Source organism: Mus musculus, chromosome 16 (genome assembly GCF_000001635.26).
Source record: "Mus musculus strain C57BL/6J chromosome 16, GRCm38.p6 C57BL/6J".
Lineage (NCBI taxonomy): Eukaryota > Metazoa > Chordata > Mammalia > Rodentia > Muridae > Mus > Mus musculus.
The window spans coordinates 31,926,965-31,948,535 of NC_000082.6; the positions used below are offsets into that span (position 1 = coordinate 31,926,965).

The following is a 21,571-nucleotide window of genomic DNA, read 5'->3' on the forward strand; positions in this document are numbered from 1 at the left end:
TTTAATTGTAACCTTGCTGCTGTAACCTGTGCCCCTAAAAAGTATGAAAACAGCTTGTAATAGCCACTCGAGGTCGCCTTCTTAGGAACTCACCTTGAGGGACTAAGTGAAGGTCAACCTGAGGTCCTGGAAAATAAACTTCTTGCTTTTACATCGATCTGCGACTCAGTGTCTCACTCGGGGTCATCTCAAAGTAAGTACCACTGAGAGAGGGTCGGGATCTTACAGTATATGTGTCTACATGTGATATGTATATATGTGTGTATATGTGTATACGTGTATGTGTTGGTGTGCATATGTATGAAGTTTGTGTAAGAGTGTGTTGACACTTTGTTCCATCTACCCAACAGGTATGTATGTATATATGTATATGTATATGTGAAATTTTTGGAGCCTGCTTGTTGGAGCTTTGCTCCAGCCATCTAATGTGTGAATATGTATGTGTCTGTCTGTCTGTATGTATGTATATATGTATGTATGTACATATTTGTATATGTAAAGGTGCTGGAGCCTGTGTTTGCTGCAACTATTCTACGTGTATGTATGTGTGTGTGTGCTTGCGTTTCCTCCCTTTTCTTCTCTCTCATCACGGCTGCCAGGAGCAGCAGCCCTCATCAGTTGCTATCAGCACTGATCCCAATCGCCACTGCCACACTTGGCTGCCTGCCTCAGTTTACCCTGTGGGGTCAAAGCTGGTCTTTAACGGGGCTTTGTGACTTGAATGCACTATCTGGCTATATCTGCTCAGCAATCCTCTTTTTAAGTTTTGTTCCTGAGGTGGGGTCTTGTTACACAGCACTGGCTGGCCCAGATGTGCTGCACTTGAATCCTGTTACATAGCCTGGGCTGGCCCAGATGTGCTGCAATTTTCTTGCCTTAGCCCCCAGGATGCTGGGATTCAGGTTTGTGCCTCTGTGCCTGACAGCACTCTGCTTTGTCGTGTATCATTCTTTTTGTTTTGTTCTGTTTTGTTTTGTTTTGTTTTGTTTTGTTTTTTTGAGACAGGATTTCTCTGTGTAGCCCTGGCTGTCCTGGAACTCACTTTGTAAACCAGGCTGGCCTCGAACTCAGAAATCTGCCTGCCTCTGCCTCCCAAGTGCGCCACCACTGCCCCGTGTCTTGTATCATTCTTTATTCTTCTGGGATGAGTGTTTTCTCTGTATGTGCCCCTTGTGTGCCTGGTGCCCACAGAGACAGAACAACAACAAAAACCTAGGAAATACAAAAGACTTTCACAAAAACAAAATTCAAATCAAACAAGTAAAAGGAAAAAAAAAAGCTAAAACAAAGCAAAATGAAAGAGAACCCCACAGAAGTACTGTGGAGTTCGTTTTTGTGTTGGCCGACCACTCCTGAGCATGGGCCTGCTCTGCAGTGTGGCTGATATACAAGGAGACCCTTTGCCAGCAGGTACCAATTACAGCTAGCATTCTGCTTAGGGTGGGACCTCGTGTCCACTTCCGGTCTCAGGGCTGGGCCCACATCTGGCTTGAACCTGTGCAGTCCTTGTGTGTGCTGCTGACACAGTCTGTCAGTCCTGTAACAGTGTTCCTTAGCTCCAGCCGTCCCTTCTGCTCTCTCCATCATTCTGCTTCCTCTTCTGCTTCGACCCCTGAGGTGAGGGGTTGAAGCCATCGGTATATATGGGCTTATTTTCATTGGTTTTCCTTTCTGGATGTACATTAGTATTCCTGGAGCTCTCATATGCTTTTCAGTCATTTTAAAAAATCTATAGAGCCAAGTGTAGTGGCACATGCCTTTAATCCCAGCATTCTACATAATGAGTCCCTATATTAAACACAATTAAGTCTTTAAAGTTTTTGAGTCTCCCTAATCTGCAATTTTTGTGTATGTGATCTGTTTCTCTTTCTCTGTCTCTGTCTGTCTGTCTCTCTCTCTGTCTGTCTGTCTGTCTCTCTCTCTCTCTCATACACACACACACACACATATACACATGCACATACACACATGAGAGCACACACCCACCCTAATTTGAGCTCCCTTCATGTCCCCACCCCTGGTCTTTCCTCGGGGCTTCACCTTGGACAGTCTAGTTCCCATGCAGGGTGAGAGCATGCTGCAAGAAACCAAAAAGGAAATAAAAGAAAAAAAAGGAATTAGTACACACCCCCTCCCAATCATCTCCTAATGACATCATGACCTCTGAGGACACGGTGGCACTCGCCTGTAACTCAACACCTGTGAATCTGAAGCAGATAGTCTAACAGGCTGCAAGGCCAGCCTCATAGCCAGATCCTATCTCAAAGCAGATGAAAAGATTAAATGAGATTAAGCGGGAGACATGCATGGCATATAGTGACTGACCCCTTACAGAGTCAGCCTGCCTCCTTCCTGTCTCCAGCCTTTGCTCTGCATAATAATAATATGTGTGGACTCAGAACCTGGCCAAGCCATTGTCTTGTTGTTGAAAGCATTTCACCAGTCCTTCATTACCCCAGGATAAAGTAAACTCTTCTTATCAAGACACACACAAACACACACCACACACACACAATTTAACCTACAAAAGCATAAATCGTCAAGATGCCAGCAGGCCTCTGGCATGAGGTATCCAGAAGCCATTCTGTGTATCTCTTGTGCTGGGCCAATAGCAATGGAACCTGACAAGGTTATCAATGTAAGTCAAACAGTAAGAGAAGGTCGTTAAACTACGCTGGCAAAATGGATACCCACATAAGGGAGAAATGAGACCAGAGCCCCACATATCATGTGGAAAAGTTAGTTTGAATCTATCAGATATCCAGAGTGATAAAACATTTTCAATTACAGACAAAAACAGGAAATTTTAAAGTAGGCAAAACTTCCTTTGATCCAAAAGCAAGTGCTAAGGCAGGCCGGATGGCACAGGCCTGTCATTCTAGCTACTCAGAATTCTGAAGCCCCGGATCACCAGTTCAAAGCCTGCCTGGACCACACAGTGAGTTCAAGGCCACATTAAGTGACCTACCTAGTGAGACCCTGTTTCAAAGAAGAGGGGAATATCATTTTCGGAGCTGGAGGGACCACTACACAAGCATGAAGACTAGAATCCCATCCTCAAAACCCATGTTTAAAAACCATGTGTGGCCAGGCATGGCGAGATATAGATATGCCTTCAATTTCAGCACGTGGGAAGCTGACACAGGGGAATCTCTGTGGGTCGGAGGCCAGCCTGGTCTACAGAGTGAAGTTCCAGAACAACCAGAGCTGCATGGTAGGACCCTGTCACAACAACAACAGCAAGAAGAAGAGGAGGAAGAAGAAGAGGAGGAGGAAGAGGAGGTGGTAGGCACAGCAACAGCAGCTAGGTGTGTGCACTTGAAATTCCAGTACCAGAGAGGCAAAGAGGGGATGCCTGGGACTCACTTGATGAGCCAGAGAGGCAAAGAGGGGATGCCTGGGGCTCACTTGGTGAGCTAGTACCCCGTGGCAGACTCTGCTGCCAAAAACAAGGTTTGGCGATCTTAATCAACAGTACCTGAGGTTGACCTTCTGTCCTTAGAACACACAGGCACATGCCCGTGCACCCGAACATGCACCCACAAGCACACACAGGTACATGTATGAACACACACCAGCATACATACATGAATACACACAGGACATACATGAACACATAAGTGTGTGCATACACAAACACATGCCCCACATGTACACATCTATTTTAAGGGATAAGGGTAGATAGAGTACTTGCCTAGCAGCCTCAGAGTCCTGTGTTCAATCCCAACACCAAACCCAGTATGATCCAGAAAGGGAAAACGAATTATCTTGGTTGTTTTGAAAAGGGGTGTCCCCATGTAGTGGTCCCCAGGACAGTCTCGAATGTGTATTAGTCACCATCTCTGCCTCCACCTCACAAAGTGCTAGCATTGCAGGTGTGTACCACCATGCCCAGCTTGGGAGATTTTAACAAATTAGATGCTGTTACAACTAGAATCTGGCCTTTGGAGAGTTACTGGTGAGAAGATCCAAAGCGGAATCCTGGGAGTGTGTCTCAGTGCTGGGTGTTTGTCTAGCTTGCATGAGTTCCCAGGTTCTGTCTCAAGCACTAAAACTTTTTACAAAGGAAAGATGGGGAAGTGAACTGGGACTTGAGAGCTAGGAACCCCATACTCAGGGGGAGGGAGGGTGGAGGGAGGGAGAAGGGAAGCAGGGGGGGAGGGACACAAATGAAGATTCCAAGCCAAGCCATAGGTTACCATGGACTTTAATGGAAATAGTGAAACTGCTTTGCAAAACATTTGCAAAATATCTGACAGCCTCCTAGAGAGGCAGAAAAGAGACCTGCTGAGGGTGTAATTAGGATCTCTGGGAGGGCGTGGAGGCTGCAGGACACTACCAAGGTCAAGGCCAACCTGAGCTACAAAGTGAGTTTATGTTAGCCTGGACATACCTGTCTAAAAACAAAAGTTAGAGAGGCCGGAGTCGGGTAGGTGATACATAGGTGGCAGCGCATTCTGCAGAACTGCGCATGCCCTTGCTCAGTCCCTCGGCGCCTGAACAGAAGCAAACCACACCCGCTCACAAGCCCGCCCACACAGATCCGCGCACAGCGGCTTTAATACACCTACGAAAGTCATTTTTTATTCATAGTATCCCCAGCTGGAAACAACCCAAACGTTCCGCTTCGGGGCTTGAGAGGGCGCCTGGACACCAAGTGTTCAAATGGATAAGTGTGTGGTGTCTCCACGCAGAGGAAAACCCCACTGACACACAGGGAAGGATGGAGACACAGTCCAGCAAGGATTCAAGACTGCATGCTGCCCAGGCCGGAGTCCATTTTGACTTCTTCCAAAGCAAGGCTTAGTCATCTGTGAGAGTTTCCAGCACTCTGTCCCTCCAGCAACTTACTATGGTGGTCCGGACATCTAATGCTCCACGGCTCCTGCTTCATAGCAACCCCACCCAAACCTGCTTTCTTTAACTAAATTAGAAGTCACCGGAGGAAATCTTCTTGGCTCTGGTGAAGGCCTTGGCCTACCTGTACATCTGTCCTATCTATCCATCTGTCCTACACATCCTGGATCCGGAACAGCCACTCCTGCCTTCGTTGGGATCTGTAACACACCAACCATATTCAATGTGTTCCACTGAGTCACCTGCTCTGCGGTTCAAACACCTACCACACCAGACTTTTTTTTTTTTAAGGGGGAGAGGCAGGTTTCTCCTAGAGAGAGCTGTCTTTCTAGAAATAATTCAGACTTTAACCAGAGAAGAGCCACACAGGGACTTATCAGTATGATTAAATTTCCTGCGAAGGGGATATGTGGTCACAGGTCATATACCTAGGCAGCCCTCCACTGTCCTGTGGCAGGTGGGGTGGGGATATTGTAACTATCGTGATCCGAGTTCCTGGACCTCTGTCAGGCCAAGGCTAGGTACATAGCCTCTGTCCTATGGCGGAGCTCAGCACAGAAGATCAGACAATACATCTGTTGTATTCGGCCACTGGGGTGGATTTTAAAGGCATGTGTTCTGTGAAAAGAGCCAGGCACAAGAGAACACTGGCTGGCTGCTTCTATTTAAACAACATTCTGGGGATGGCAGGCAACAATAGTAGAGATCAGAACAGTCCATATCAGGCAGAGGTCAGAAGGCTGCAACGAAGACAGGAGAGAACTTTTGGAGGGGATGGATGTGGGTTTTGAGCTGAAGCAGTAGCCAGCCCAGCTTTTCATTTGTCAAAAGCCTCAGGACTCAGAGAATATGAATAATTTCTGGCATTTATTGTATGTAAATTATACCTCAGTACAGTAGTTCTTTGGTTTCTTTGCTGTTTTTTGTTTGTTTAATGTGAACACTGTTGCGGAACATGAAGGGAACACAAGCAGGCGACTCTGATCCGGAACGTTCCAAAATCAGGATTTAGAAGTGGCTAGCTAGCAGGCCTCCTCCCTACCAGTTTAGAATCGGGTTTAGGAAGACCTCGTGCCGCCAGGGGGCAGTGTCACAGCCCCCAGGCCGCACGTCCCTCCAGCTGTAGGCGGGGATTCGAGGGACCTGGGAAACGACAGGCTCGGGAGTGGTGCATAGATCTGCAGAGGGGGGCTGTGACGCGTCCCTGCGTGGTGGGCACCGCGTCGCGTGGCTCCGCTTTTCGCACCGCCCTACTCGCCTAGAGCATCGGTGCTAGTCGCCCCAGAAGCCCCCCGCCCTGCCATGCAGGCGGTGCCAGGACTCCTGCGACCCTTGGCTGTCTCTCTCCAGCCGGCTGTTGGGCAAATAGCCCGTCTCCGCCTGTAGCACGCACAAAGGAACAGACCAGACCGTTGTCAGCATGAAAGGCGCTGCCCCTGACAGCTGCCTGGAGTGTCAGCATCCCGGGAGAACCGAACCAGCTGCCGAAAGACCACATCCAAAGTCCCATTGTGCAAGAAAGCAAGGCGTGGCTGCCCTTAGGCGATTGCCGCCCCTGACTCAGGAACCTCCATCGCTGTCACTTTGGTTTTGTTTGAGTGGGATTTGCTTTTGTTAGAGGCTAAAGAAGAGCACACATGCTAGGCTAGCTCTGTGCCATGGAGCACACCCCCGGCCCAGAGTGAATGTTTCGAACGACAAAAGGTGGTGTGGTGGCGCACTCCTGTTAGCCAGCTTTCGGGAGGGTGAGCAGGAGAAAGACGAGTTCGAGGCCACCAGCCCCGGTTCAAAACAAGCAAACAAAACGAAAAGCGAGAAACGCTTTGGCATAACTGTGCTAGTACTAAAAAAGGAAGCTTATGGCGCATAGATTTACAAGGAGGGAATCACAGAATGCATTTACAGAAAGGCAAAGTAGAATTAGTCACTGCCCGGTGCGGGTCCCTCTGGAGTCCCCACCGCGACCACTGCAGACTGCGGGACTGGGGGCGGGGGCACGCACGAAAGTCCCCATCCTTCTTCTCTCCGCGTAGCTAGTTCTGCCTGATCCCTTGGCCTAATTCCCTGGTTGAAGTCCAGAGTCGGCCGTGGAGAGGGAACGCCATCGCCCCACCCCGCCCTGCAGCCCTCTGTCCCGCAGGCGCAGGGCGTTAGGGCCGCGGGTGCAGGCTTTCGCTCCAGGCGACCAGGGTTGCCAGCGCGGCAGGTGCAGCACCGCTCGGGTGAGTCAGACCCAGCCTGGGAAGAGTGGCTGGGGACGGGATGAGGGCGCAATGGGGCAGGCAACGGTGTCCACCTTTATCTTTGCCCGGAGCCTGCAGTCCCGCAGGAGAGCTGAGGCTCTCGCCCGCAGCTGTCCCCAAAATGCTCTCCAGGCTATAAGAGCAGTGACCCGCAAGAATCTAGGGGGAGCCAGGGGGACTCATGATGGCATTTTCCAAGGTTCTTTCCAAATGAGAGCGTTGGCTTCGGTCCCAAACAGAAAGGCCTAGGTTTTTGTCCTCTCCTGTTACCAGACTTGCCTAGGGAGCCGGGGCTCCTAGGCGATTCCACAGACACACTGGGGTTCAGTGTCTCCGTCTATAACACAGCAGCAAGGTCCCATAAATTTTAAAACGCGGCAAAGTGTGAGGAAAGATGTCTATGCACACTGAGTGATCCCCTAATTTTAGCCAGGAAAGTGAAATCAAGTCTGCCTTTCCCGCTAGCAGTATGAGACCCAGGGGTCCCATGAGGGCAAGGACAAGAGAAAGGGGACCCCGTGGGCCTGCACAAAGCTTCTTTGTTGGTGGTCATGTAGGTCTTTGCAACATGCATCATCGTGGCAGGGACAGTTGCTGTTTTCTGTAAAGAGGAGGTCCTCCCCATGTCCTCAAATGTCACTCTTCTCCAGACGCCTTTACCCCAAACTATTGAGAATCTCTGTCAAAGAGGCCAGGGCCTTGAATCTTCCCAGTACAAAACAGAGTTTTCATTATCTGGCCTGGAACTGCGAGGGTCCGGAGAGTTAAATGATATGCTCCGGTCAGTGGGGACCCGTCGCTCTCTTCCACTGTTAAACACTGATGCGTTTTAACCCTGGATGTTGTATTTCGTGTTAATCAAAGAACAAACGTGTCCCTTCTAGCGAACAAAAAAGGAGGCTGCCGACCCTAATCTTGCAATGCTTTAAAGGTAGAGACCCTGCCCAGCTCAGTGCAGCCTCAGGGTTAAGGTGAGGGTGAACGAAATGCCAGCCAAAAGGAACATGGATTTAGGAGAGTTATTCTCATTCCATGCCCGATATGGATCCTGACAACTGAGAGATTCCTGGCCTTGACGGAGCAGGAGCACAGGGTGGTCGTGCTGGGGTCCTCCCGCGGTGTTAACAATTCCTTCAAACGCTAAGTCCAGGAGGGGGTGGGTTCTAAGGATCTCCGCACATCCCATTGGCCAGGACCCCGGCCGGGGGTTCTGTCAGGAAGAAGCTTCAGTTTGGGCTTTCCTTGGGCTGAGCCACACAGGATTGCAGCCCCCAGAGCGGGTATGGTGCTGTGCACGTTGGGCATCTGAGAAACACTAGTCACCAGGAAGCAGACCCAGTCCCTGACTCAGCTGTTACTCTCTTGCTTCCTCTCTTCTCCCGTCGCAAAGATGTGACTTCTTCCCCAGCCTCCCCCAACCCGTGCCACCGCCGCGTTGTGGTTCCGCATGCTGTACCCCTGCCACGGACGTGATTCCTCCCTGATGCCTGCCCCGACCGCACGCCGGTAGTCCCCAACTTCTTTGGTCATCACGTCCACTCCCCAACTCCATAGTCCTATCTCTACATCCTGGGAGGGGTCCCTTTAACCAAACATGTCCCCTCTGCTTTCTGGGAGACTCTCAGACAGGGGACTGCGGGAGCCGCAGGATTTGGACCTGAGCTCAGGGCAGCTGTGTGTTCAGTTGCTTGAACCAGGAGTCTAACTCCCTTTGGGTGGTTTGCCACGCCCCCGGCGTTGGCTCCGCCTCTTTGGATGTCCGCGGGGGACCTCTAAGACCACCTCTGTGACCTGGCATAGACAGTCGGTGCAAGCCGCTGGTCACCAGGAAGCTCATTTACAGCTGAGATGAAAGTTGGGGTTTTGAAACTGAATGCTGAGTTCGAGGCCAGCCTGGTCTACAGAGTGAGTTCCAGGACAGCCAGGGCTACACAGAGAAACCCTGTCTCGAAAAAAACCAAACCAACCAAACAACAATAACAACAACAACAACCCCCCCCAAAAAAAACAAAAACAAAAACAAAAAAACAATGCTGTCTCACTACCAGCAAGTAACAGGGGAGGGACTCGAAGCCCAAGTTGCCCGATGCCACAGCTGCCTTTAACCTCCATGCTATCAAACAAACAATGGCAGCAACGGTAAGAAAAGAACACTTTGAGAAATGGTTCAGAATAGAAGGGCTATTTAAAAACAAAAACAAAAGCAAAAACAATTCAGCAACGGTGGGATGAAGAGTGAGAACCAGTTTCGAGGAATGACTAAAGCAAAGTTGGTGTAGTGTAGTGAGGGGTGAGAAGGAAACGAGCCAGAGTAGATTTGTTTGGGAAGATGAGGCACCGCTGAGCTAGCTGTGCCCAAGGTGGTACAGAGAGCTGCTAGACAGAATACAGGCGCCTCTGGAGACAACCAGGTGTGGCCCAAGCCCTTGTTTTGCCACCTTAACGATTTTGTTAACTAAAGCCAAAAGCCCGTAGCTTCTTTATAAGTCGAAGCTGGAGATATGGCTCATTGGCTGAGAACTCTTGTTGTATTTGTTGCTCTTGCAGAGGACCGTGATGGCTCTAAGTTGGATCTCGGTGGATCCTAGCCAGGCATTACTAGTTGGGGAATATCAGCCCAGCAAGGCAAAGAAATGATGAGTGACCAGATAACTACCAAAGTATAGTGTACCCAGCACTCACAGGGTGACTCACAACTGTCCATTACTCCAGTTCTGGGAGATCCTAGGCCCTCTTCTGACCTCCATGGGTACTGCACGCACAAGGTGTACAGAAACTCATGAGAACAAAACATCCACACGTTTTTTGTTGTTGTTGTTGTTGTTTGCTTTTTGGATTTTTTATTAGGTTTTTCTTCATTTACATTTCCAATGCTATCCCAAAAGTCCCCCATACCCTCTCCCCCACTCCCCTACCCACCCACTCCCACTTTTTGGCCCTGGTGCTCCCCTGTACTGAGGCATATAAAGTTTGCAAGACCAATGCAAGACACATGTTTTTAAAGGTGGGCAGGGGATGATAACAGGGTTAAAAACTGTGAGAATGAATGATATACCGAGCAGGGCATGGAGGCGTTCACCTGTAGCCCCAGCTAGTTAGCCAGCTGAAGCAGGAGCTAACAGAGTCCAGCCTGGACACTAATGAAACACCATCTCCTAAAACAAACATAAAAGAGATCATTTAAGACTGGGGGCAGGGGTGTGTGTGTGGAGAGATGGCTCAGTGGTTAAGAGCATTGAGTTTCTTTCCAGAGGACCCAGTTCAATTCCCAGCACCCACATGGCAGCTCACCACTATCTGTAATTCCAGTTCCAGGGGATTCAACATTCACACAGACAACTGTGTAGGCAAAACACCAATGCATATAAAATAAACATAAATATTTAACTAAAAACAAAAAACAAAAACAAAAACAAAACGCCTTTAATCCTAGCACTTGGGAGGCAGAGGCAGGCGGATTTCTGAGTTCCAGGCCAGCCTGGTCTACAGAGTGAGTTCCAGGACAGCCAGGGCTACACAGAGAAACCCTGTCTCCAAAAACAAAAACAAACTTGTGGTTTGGTGATAGAGAGGTGGCTCAACAGTTAAGAGCATTGGCTGCTCTTCCAGAGGACCTGGTTGTGAGTCCCGACACCTGCATGGCAACTGAACTGTAAGTCCAGTTCCGAGAGGCCCTGTGCCCTCTTCTGGGCTCCATGGATACTGCATGTACACAGTGCACAGACACACACAGGCAAAATACCAATATACATAAAGTTAAAATAAAGATAAACGCAGTGGTTACACCTATGTGAATATTCTAAAATCTATTTACATGGGTGAGTTGTACAGACTGTTAACTACATTCCATTAAGGCTGAGTTTAAAAGGAGACCGTCTAGCTGAGCATGGTAACACAGGCCTTCAATCCCAGCACTTGGGAGACAGAGGCAGGAAGATCTCTGAGTTTGAGACCAGCCTGATCTACAGAGAGGGTCCCAGGACAGCCAGGGCTACACAGAGAAACCCTGTCTCAGGGGAAAGATGAAGGAGAAATCAACTCTCTCTGGGAACTGCAGTTTTAGTTCTGCTAAAGAATCGTATCCAGCACCCCCTTCCCAATGGTCCAGATGGATGTAGCCGTCCCTATTAAGGAGGGCCCTCACAATAGTCTTGAACGTAATTCTCTAGCATAGGACAGGTGTTGGGGCAGTAGAGCTGGGCGTGGTGGCACACGCCTTTAATCCCAGCACTTGGGAGGCAGAGGCAGGCAGATTTCTGAGTTCGAGGCCAGCCTGGTCTACAAAGTGAGTTCCAGGACAGCCAGGGCTACACAGAGAAACCCTGTCTCAAAAAAACAAACAAACAAACAAAAAACAAAAAGGAAGGTTTACTTTCTTTACCTGGTGGCACTCACTTGCCGGTACATCTGCTGGAATCCGCTTCTTCAGGATTCCAGCTTCTACAGAAGCCCAGCTGAAACAACTTCCTCATGGGACTGAAAAACTACTGGATTCTTGGACTTCCTATTCACGGCTGCCCATTGTTGGGTTAGTTGGACTGCAGACTGTACGTCATTTCAATAATGTCCTTTAATATACCGAGACATCCCATAAGCTCTGTGACTCTAGAGAACCCTGACTAATTCACTTGACTTGAGTAATGTGCTGAACCCTGAAATAACCTTCATGACCAAGGAGGCACAAACTATTTGGATCAAACCATTCAGGTTTAGTTCATGCCTAGATCTAGGGTTTAGACTCTGTCTTGATTTCTTTTTCTGATGCTGTGATAAAAATGCAAACACAGTTTAATGGGCAAAGCATTTATTGTGGCTCACGTTCAAGGGTAAAGTTGTCCTGGTGGGGAAGTCAAGGCTGCAGAAACTGGAAGCAGCTGGTCATATCACACTTACAACCAGAAAGCAGAACACGCAATCAATCACTGCTCAGGCCCCTTTCTAAATTTATACAGTTCAGGATCCCAGCCAGGAAATGGTGCTACCCAAAGTGGGCAGGCCTTCCCCACTGAGTTAATGCAACCAAGATAATCCCCAGAGGGCAAGAGACTCGTTTTCCAGGTTAGTTACAGGTTCTGGAACCAAAAGTTTGACACTCACATTATCAAATCCCAAGCCACATGTCTGAGCGCTGGTGACAGGAAGTGCAGGCATGGTTCTCAGTGGACATTCAAGGAAGGCGAGCTGCGTAGATGTAGACAAATGTCCTCCAGTTGGATGTCTTCTGTTCCTGAAGGACCCAGGTTGTTCTTACAATAGCGCCAAGAGCCCTGTGATATTAACTGTTACTGTGAACTTGGCATTTATTTTCCCCGAGATGTGACTCGGGTATATAGTTCCCCCATGCCATAGACTCCAACTCTCTCTTTATTTCGGTTCCCATCCCTTACAAATATGGATTCCAGAGTGTGGGCAAGTTGTAGCTGGGTCTGGTGGTAGCAATTAGGAGCCTGAGGCAGGAGGATTGTTCTGAGTGCAAGGCCAGCCAAGGTTGTAGAATGAGGCTTTCGGGGAGAGGAGTCAGTATTAAAGCACTTGCCTTGCATGTGCAAGGTCCTGGGTTCAATCTCCATCACTAACGTGGCCTGCCCCTCCCCCACCCCCTACCCCCCCACCCCCGAAAACAGCATGACAGCTCAAGCCTGAAGCTGAAGCACTATTGCTATGAGTTAGAGGTCAGCCTGGGCTACTTAGTAAGGTCCAGGCAATCCTTAGCTACAGAGCTGGACCCTATCTTGATAAAAACAAAACAAACCAGTGTGTAGAAGTTAGAGGGAATGGTTGGGACCCACTTGGGGTCCCATGTTTTCAGAAGTTCAAAAACCAGTGCCATGCTGGTTGGCAGATACAGCTGGTGACAGGGGATGGCTGTGAAGTCCAAGCTCATGGTGTTCCCTAGTCCTACTAGCAAATATCGTATTTGATATCGATCATGTTTAAACCCGTGAACAAGAATGGACCAACAGAGAACTGGCCTTGCTGCTTCTTATAAGACTGGATCATAATTATGAAGACTAAGAAACCTGGAGAATGAAGGAGCTTATGGTGTAACCTCCAAATTTAATACCAAGGCCCCGAATCTGGGTCCAAACAGGATGGGAGTGCTGGTTTAAGAGCCACTGTGTGAAGCCCAAGGAGCAGAAACTCCAAAGCCAGGAAGGAGACAGTAGGTGCCCACCTCAGGAGGAGAAAGCAGAGCCAGACAGTGGTGGCTCATGCCTCTAATTCCAGCACTTGAAGAACGCAGAATCAAGGGGATATATGTGAGTTCGAGGCCAGCCTGGTCTACATAGTTAGTGCCAGCCAGCCAGGGCTACACACACACACACACACACACACACACACACACACACACACACACACACACACACACACACACAAAGAGAACAAATACACTCTTTCCCTGACCACTCATTCCTCTGGGTCTTGGACTATAGATACAGAGATACCTCCTCCTGAATTCCCTTTAATCCCAACGATGGCAGCCATTTAATTCTAAGGAAAAATTCATATAGGGACACAGACAGAGCAAGCAGTCAGGGAGAAAGCAGAAAGGAAGTGCATTCCCCAGAGTGGAGCAGACCCAGCCCTGACTCCACAGCCAAGGGCTGCCTCTTGTACCAGGACTTGCAAATCTCAGTTTACTGCATCTCCTCCCCTTGTCTGTCTCTGGGGCTTTGCTGGGAGGAGCAGTGGCTGCTTCCTGGAAGAGTTGGGGGTTTTCTTAGAAACCACCCTTCCCCACAGCTCAGCCTGATAAAGTTACAGGAATATGTGTAAGGGTGCCACAAGCCATACAGTTGAGCAGCTGACTATAGGAAGGGTAAGCGTGCTTGCAGAATATGTGCAAAGGTGTAACTCTCCCAATGGCTGATCCTTTACTAGGGAAAGGATAGTGATGTCTGCGCCTGCTCCTGGAGGTGGGACTCTTCCTGGGAGTGGCAGTTTTTGGGATCCCTCCAGCTCCTGCTGGGTAGAGTCCTACCCTTCCTATCAGGTCTGTCTCACACAAACGTCTTATTTATCTTCTTCAGTTTACCAACCTAACCCTTCTTCTAGCCCTTGCTTGCTTGCTTGCTTTTTTTTCTTTTTTTTTTCTTTTTTTTTTTTTTGGTTTTTCGAGACAGGGTTTCTCTGTGTAGCCCTGGCTGTCCTGGAACTCACTCTGTAGACCAGGCTGGCCTCGAACTCAGAAATCCACCTGCCTCTGCCTCCCAAGTGCTGGGATTAAAGGCGTGCGTCACCACCGCCCGGCTAGCTTTCTTTTTCTACTTATGAATTTTATTATTTTATGTGAATGAATGTTTTGCCTGCATGGGTGGTACCATGTGTGTGCCTGGTGCTGGAGGGAGTCAGAAGAGGTTGTTGGATGCTCCGTGACTGGGGTTACAGGTGGTTGTAAGCTGCCTGTGAATGCTGGGACTCTGACCTTGGTCCTTTAAAAGAACAAGCGCACCTACCCACCCCTAACATTCATTTTAACTGTAGGTTCTCCTGATCTTTCTGTTTGTCTGAGTGCTGGGATTACTGGGTACACGACTATGTCTTCTTCTTCTTCTTCTTCTTCTTCTTCTTCTTCTTCTTCTTCTCCTCCTCCTCCTCTTCTTCCTCCTCCTCCTCCTCCTCCTCCCTCCTCTTTTTCTTTCTCCTTCTTCCTCCTCTTCCTCTTCCTCTTCCTTTTTTTGTATCCTAGGGTGGGCTAGAACTTGAAATCTTTCTGCATCACTCAGGTGTTGGTGTTTCAGATGTGTACCAATCACATCTTATCATTACCATTTTTATGTTGAGTGTCTTCAGACAGGTTGCAGTATAGTCTGTGTTATAATAACTGACAAATGTCACTCCCAGCAGATGTAGATCTTTGGACTGGCACCCGTGAGAACTGTGACAGACTTTCCAGTCCTGTGCCTGACAACTCGATATGATGGTGGCAGCCCAGGTGATTTGGGGTAGCTTCAGCCTGCTTCGTGTCTTATGGTGTCTCCTTCCCCAGACTGGCTACATACACCCAGATGAATTCTTCCAGTCACCTGAGGTCATGGCAGGTAAAACTCCCACATGCTGTTAAGATTGGTAGGAGCAGTCGATATTTGGTGGGGCGGGAAATGCATGTGTAGATGCATGAACTGGCAAAGTTGCAGCCTCTCTGGGATTAGACTTTGAAGTGGAGAATTCACATTTTTCTCACCTTCCCGGTGATGTTTATGAAATGCCAGCCCTTTCCATGTTCCCCTGCTTGGGCCAACAGAACGACGGTTTCCCTCAGGATGTGACTGACAGAATGAAAGTCATAGGCTGCTTAGTGTAGGCTCAGGAAGATGGGGCTCCTCCCTTAAGACCATGTTTATTAGTCACACATATACACTTTTATTCTTTATTTTTCTTCTCTTCTTGTTTTTTTTTTTTTTTTTTTTTTTTTTTTTTTTTTTTTTAGACAGGGCTCTCTATGAAGCCTGGGCTGTCCTGCAGCTATGTAGACCAGGCTAACCTCAAACTCAGTAAGATTATCCTACCTCTGCCTCCTGAGTCCTGCAATTAAAGATTAAAGATTTGCAACCACCATCCAGGCTCACCCTCTTTTTTTTTTTTTAAGATTTATTTATTTATTTCATGTATGTGAGTACACTGTAGCTGTCTTCAAACACACCAGAAGAGGGCATCGGACCCCATTACCGATGGCTGTGAGCCACCATGTGGCTGATGGGAATTGAACTCAGGACCTTTAGAAGAGCAGTCAGTGCTCTTAATCACTGAGCCATCTCTCCAGCCCTCACCCTCTTTTTTGAGACAAGTTTTCAGGCAACCCAGGCTGACTTTGAGCTGGCTATCGCCATGAACCCCTGATTCTCTGGCCCCAACTTTTGAGGTGCTGTGGCCTCTGGCAGGTACTACCATGCCTGGTTTATGCTGTGCTGGGGAGTGAACCCAGAACTTTGTGTACATGGGGCAGGCTTTTTTTTTCTATAGACAGGTCTCACAGTCTGGGCTTGCTCTTAAACTCATGACAATCCTCTTAGAAAGCCTCCTGAGTACTGAGAATCGTAACACATACACACACACACACACACACACACACACACAGAGTTATACATCTCTATCCCACTGGTCAGAAGACATCACATGACCATATCTAGCCACAAAAACAACCTGGAGAGAAACATCTTTTTATTCTGGCCATGTGCTGAGCTAACAGACTAAAGGAGAAAAGTTCAAAGACAGTTGGCTTGTTCTGTTTTTCTTGCCTGTTTGGGACAGTACCTCTCTCTACAGCTAAGGCTGGCCTCAAACTCACTGTGTAGCCCAGGCTGACCTCAAACTTTTAGCAGTCCTCCTGACTCAGCAATGCCCCCACCAAATGTCACAAGTGTCCCCCTGCACACTCAGCTTCAGGACAGGAAGTATGCCTGGGAGACGGTCACCTAACTCTGCCACAGGGTTCAGCAGGTAGATTTGAACTGTCAGTTGGAAAATTCAGACTCCTTTCCTGTATTTATTTTGAGTAAGTCTCTCCCACACGGTGTAGGCTAGTCACAAACTCATGATATAACCTTAAAACTCTTGATCCTCCAACCTCCGTCTCTCAAGCCCTGGCATTCCAGGCATGTGCCAGCATACTTGGCTTCCAAGCTCATTCTTGTTGGCAGAATTGAATTCATTTTTAAAAAAGATTTATTTATATGTAAGTACACTGTAGCTGACTTCAGACACACCAGAAGAGGGTGGCAGACCTCATTACCGGTGGTTGTGAGCCACCAGGTGGTTGCTGGGATTTGAACTCAGGACCTTCGGAAGAGCAGTCAGCGCTCTTAACCACTGAGCTATCTCACCAGCTCAGAATTGAATTCATTTAAGGGAACTGCGTTCATTCTTTCCCTGCTGTTATCCCTCTCATGCTTAAACCAGCTGAAACACATAAAATCCTTTTCCTGTTTTGTGTCTTTGCCTGTCTCCTCTGCATCCAGGTGGAAGCTCTCTGCTGTTAAAGAGCTGGGGAGAGAGGACAGGCCACCTGAGACTCTCCCACACAAAGTAGCTCATTGATTGAGCAGTAAAACCCAAGCGGTGCGATGCCGGTTATTGTGCGGGAAGTGTCCACCAGGGGGCCTTGCAATCCTGCCGATAACCCAGAACGCGAGCCTGCGCAAGCCTAAGCTTGGAACTGGCTCACCCCTGCCTCTCTCTCTGCAGAGGACATCCTGGGTGTGCAGGCTACACGGCCCTGGGAATTTTACCCCAGCAGCTCCTGCCGCACTGTGGTCTTCCCACTGCTGACCTCTGGCTCTACCTTCTGGTTACTCAGGCTCTGGGAAGAGCTGGGGCTCTGGCCTGGTCTGGTGAGTGGCTACATGCTGCTGGTGGGGCCCCGATTCCTTCTCACCGCCCTCTCCTTTGCCCTGGACTGGGCTGTGTACGATCTGGCCCCGTTGTGGGGGGCAGATCGTTGGAATGCCTTGTGCCTGCTGTCTGGTTCCTATGTCACCCTGGTTTTCTACACAAGAACCTTCTCCAACACCATCGAGGGACTGCTCTTCACCTGGCTGCTGGTGCTGGTGTCCCCTGGTGTGGTAAGGAGTCCTACATCAAAGAAGCCTACCCCAGGTCCACGGTGGCACAGATATCTTCTTGGTGTTATCTTGGCTGCTGGCTTCTTCAACCGGCCAACCTTTCTAGCCTTTGCTCTGGCCCCCCTCTCTCTCTGGGGCATCCATAGAGCTTCAGAACTTGGTGGCATCAGGGCCCTGATCCAGGAGGCCCTGGTGCTGTTGCCAGGGGCTGCTCTTGCTGCAGTGCTGTGTGTAGCCACGGACAGCTGGTACTTCTCCAGCCTCTCGAGATCCACAGGCGTCTTTCTCACACCTGCCAACTTCTTGTACTACAACCTGGACCCCCAAAACCTTGCCAGGCACGGCACACACGCACGGCTCACTCACTTGGCAGTCAATGGCTTCCTGCTCTTTGGGGTGTTGCATGCTCAAGCTCTGCAGGCTGCATGGCAACAACTCCACGCCTGCCTCCGTGCATCCCCACAAACGGGTCTCTCCAGGGTGCGGGGTGCCCGGGGTCTGTTGTCTAGCTCCAAGTCTTATCTCCTCCTCTTCTACTTTACACCCCTGCTCCTGCTTTCTGCCTTCAGCCATCAAGAGGCTAGATTTCTGATTCCCCTCCTAGTCCCTCTAGTCCTGCTGTGCAGTCCACAAACCCAACCTATACCCTGGAAAGGCACCCTGGTCCTCTTCAACATCCTGGGCGCTCTCATCTTTGGTTGCCTGCATCAGGGAGGTCTGGTACCGGGCCTGAAGTACCTGGAGCAGATAGTCCACACGCCTGACCTCTCAGGCACGACCACCCACTACACACTTCTCTTCACACACACCTACATGCCTCCCCAGCACCTCTTACACCTCTCAGGCCTGGGATCACCCGTGGAGGTGGTAGACATGGGTGGGGCTGAGGACAGGGTCCTGTGTCAAGCCCTGAACAACTTCAGCAGACAACCTGCCTGCCAACTGGCTGGTGAGCCATGGCCCTGTCGGCTCTTTGTGGTAACTCCTGGGACCAACAGGCACGCTCTGGAGAAGTGCCGTTTTCCCCTCAAGAATGAGACTCTCTTGTTTCCCCACTTGACCCTGGAGGACCCTCCAGCCCTGTCCTCTCTGCTCAGTGGGGCTTGGAGGAAGCACCTTAGTCTCCATGTCATAGAACTGGAGACGCCTGTTGTGACAAAGCAGCCCAAGGCTCAGCCATAGAAGCCATTCCACCTTCTACACAGGCTGCTGGGCTGGGACATTGGAACAGGAGCCCCGCTGCTCTCTCTTCTGGGCACAGCCTAAGGTTGTTTTAGGCGAGCCCACATTCCTCTGCCTTAGACAACCAAAGATCTGACCAGTCATGGTCTCAATAGCATGGGCACCTGTCTGCTTCTATGCCATTATTTCCAATCATTGTCATGTTTAAAATATATAGTAGCACCTGGTTATGAAAGACAATCAATGGCTGCTGACATTCCTGAGTGGCCTCCCCCAAATTTTTCACAATGCCTGACTTCCTGCTACCACGACGATCATTTGACTTCCAATCTGGCTTTCTAGAGAGACAAAGACAAAGTGTGATGAAGTAGACAATGGGTGGCTCACATTCAGTTCTAGTCAGTCTTCAACTCACATAAGAAAGCGCCTTCCACCCGGGAGTGGTGGCACACGCCTTTAATCCTAGCACTTGGGAGGCACAGGCAGGTGGATTTCTGAGTTCGAGGCCAGCCTGGTCTACAAAGTGAATTCCAGGACAGCCAGGGCTATACAGAGAAACCCTGTCTTGAAAAACCAAAATAAATAAATAAAGCGCCTTCCACTCAGCCAACCTACCACCCAATCTTACAGCAGATCAGAGTCCAAAAATCAGTGCCATTTCCGGGGCCCACAGCACACATCTCCTAGACTGATAAACATGTCTCTACAAGGCTCTTTAACTAGGAAGCAGTAGCTGTCTGTTTCATGGCGCTTTGGTGCCTGTGGACTCAGTGTTTGGCTGCTACCAAAACAAGCCATTCTAGAACGTGCTCCTCTATCCTCTCCTACTCCTTGTCCTGAGTGGTGGTGGAATTCCCCAGCCATTCTCCCAAAAGAATGACTGGGGGATACAGCTCAGTGGTAGCCTGCCTGTTTAGCATGCTCAAGGCTGTCGGCATAATCCCCAGCACTGGGGAAAGAATAATCATTCTTCCAAAAAGAAACCTTTTCAGCACTGCTGGAGGCTCTCTCAGCCTGCCCCAGTGGAAACTGAGAACAGACTGCTCAGAATCTGGAACCCAGTCTAAAACCTTTCCAATAGCTTCAAGTCTTGTAGATACTAAGATTAACTGACTAGCCTAAATACAATAGCCCAGAAACTGGGCTAGGAGTCTCAAAATGACAAGGCAGGATACATGCATGTATGTCTGTCTTAGTCAGGGTTTCTATTCCTGCACAAACATCATGACCAAGAAGCAAGCTGGAGAGGAAAGGGTTTATTCAGCTTACACTTCCACACTGCTGTTCATCACCAAAGGAAGTCAGGACTGGGACTCAAGTAGGACAGGAAGCAGGAGCTGATGCAGAGTCCATGGAGGGGTGTTACTTACTGGCTTGCTTGCCCTGCCTTGTTCAGCTTGCTTTCTTATAGAACTCAAGACTATGAGCCCCGGGATGGCACCACCCACAATGGGCCCTTCCCCCTTTGATCACCACCTATTGAGAAAATGTCTTACAGCTGGATCTCATGGAGGCATTTCCTCAAGGGAGGCTCATTTCTGTGTGATAACTCCAGCTGTGTCAAGTTGACACACACAACAAGCCAGTACAATTACTAATCACAGTTCAGTTAGCTGACCATAGTGAATACCCCAAACCGAACTTCAAAATGGGGAAGAAGAGAAACGTCATGTGCTATGGGATCAGCGGCCTTAATGCTTAGTGGTGAGAGATAGGGCAGTTCCTGAGCTGTAAAGTGGAGGGAGTGACCAATAGTCCCTGGGCTCTCTACACTCTGCAAGGCTTTGGGCTACTTGGAAAGTGGCCTCCATTTCTTCACAGAATGGGATTTTAAGTCACAAGCCACACAGATCTCGAAAGCAAATACCAACACAGACGCTTAACGCGTTAACTATCATTAACAAGATCTTAGAGTCCCCCGCATTCCTCCTTGTCTGAGAAATACCACATTCAGACTATTAATCAGCTTACACATTTAATGAAGGATTTTGGCAACCTCGGGGTTGTCGTTCCATTTACAAGCTCCCCTGGTATTCTCCTGCACCAGTGCAGATGCAGCAGCAGGAATTCAGCTTCAGTCCTGCTTGCAGACGGCAGGCTTGCTTTCTGATTGTCCATGACTCTCAGTCGTGCTGTTATGGTCTAGATTCTCTATCACTGGTGGGCCTCGAGGTCTTTACGTCTGCAGGACTACCGGGCACATGTCCATTTGACTTTAGGCATCTGTAGGACAATCCGAGTTAGGATTCGAAGCAGCGTAGCGTCCTGGAGATGACTCGTGACTGCTGAGGTCGGTGTAGATCACTGAAGGGACGGGTACGTGACCTCGGCCCGGGAGGGTCCAGTCCGTGCTTACGCTTTGGCGCCCGGACCCTTCTGCTGCCCTGGACGGTCCCGGACGCCACGGCGGAGTTCCTCGGTGAAAGTGTCCTTGAACCTCACGACGCGGCGACGCAGGGCACCGGGCGGCTGATCCGCGAGGGCGCGCAGGCGGCGGGCTGCATCGTGGCCGCGCAGCTGTAGCTGTAGCAGCGCGAAGGCTGTGAGCTGCGCCGCCCGCCGGATGGGCCGCGACTCGGACAGCCGCTCCACCAGCTGCGGGTTGTGCAGCAGGGCCGCCAGCAGCCGCCGGAAGACCATGGCTCTCCCCGCGCCACGGAACCCGACGCTCGCTGCCTTCGCCTTCCGGACGGCCACGCCCGACGACGGACTAGCCGGCGCTGTATG

At 49.6% G+C, this 21,571-nt stretch overlaps 2 protein-coding genes across 7 annotated transcripts; one reads left to right on the forward strand and one right to left on the reverse strand.

The window, feature by feature from the left end:
• Positions 1 to 19,084, forward strand: Pigz (phosphatidylinositol glycan anchor biosynthesis, class Z). 6 transcript variants are annotated; one of them, XM_006522119.4, is made up of 3 exons: positions 1 to 193; positions 14,946 to 15,142; positions 17,286 to 19,084. In XM_006522119.4, exons 2-3 carry the CDS (start codon positions 15,019 to 15,021, stop codon positions 18,842 to 18,844), a joined length of 1,683 nt encoding a protein of 560 aa, XP_006522182.1. In that variant the 5' UTR covers positions 1 to 193; positions 14,946 to 15,018; the 3' UTR covers positions 18,845 to 19,084. The 6 variants fall into 6 exon arrangements, with proteins under 6 accessions (XP_006522182.1, XP_006522183.1, XP_006522185.1 ...); XM_006522120.4 differs by having other exon boundaries at positions 14,949 to 15,142; XM_006522122.4 differs by lacking the exon at positions 1 to 193 and adding an exon at positions 5,713 to 7,079 and having other exon boundaries at positions 17,060 to 19,084.
• A 1,001-nt stretch (positions 19,085 to 20,085) lies between these two features.
• 0610012G03Rik (RIKEN cDNA 0610012G03 gene) lies at positions 20,086 to 21,541 on the reverse strand. The gene has a single exon (NM_134107.1). The coding sequence runs from the start codon at positions 21,482 to 21,484 to the stop codon at positions 21,197 to 21,199; it is 288 nt and encodes a 95-aa protein (NP_598868.1). The 5' UTR covers positions 21,485 to 21,541; the 3' UTR covers positions 20,086 to 21,196.
• Positions 21,542 to 21,571: the final 30 nt, after the last annotated feature.

Coding starts and splice junctions, on each gene's coding strand:
- Pigz (XM_006522119.4), top strand. CDS start 15,019: ATGATGGTGGCAGCCCAGGTGATTTGGGGTAGCTTCAGCCTGCTTCGT. Junction 15,143..17,285: donor GTCACCTGAGGTCATGGCAG/GTAAAACTCCCA, acceptor CTCTCTCTGCAG/AGGACATCCTGGGTGTGCAG.
- 0610012G03Rik (NM_134107.1), bottom strand. CDS start 21,484: ATGGTCTTCCGGCGGCTGCTGGCGGCCCTGCTGCACAACCCGCAGCTG.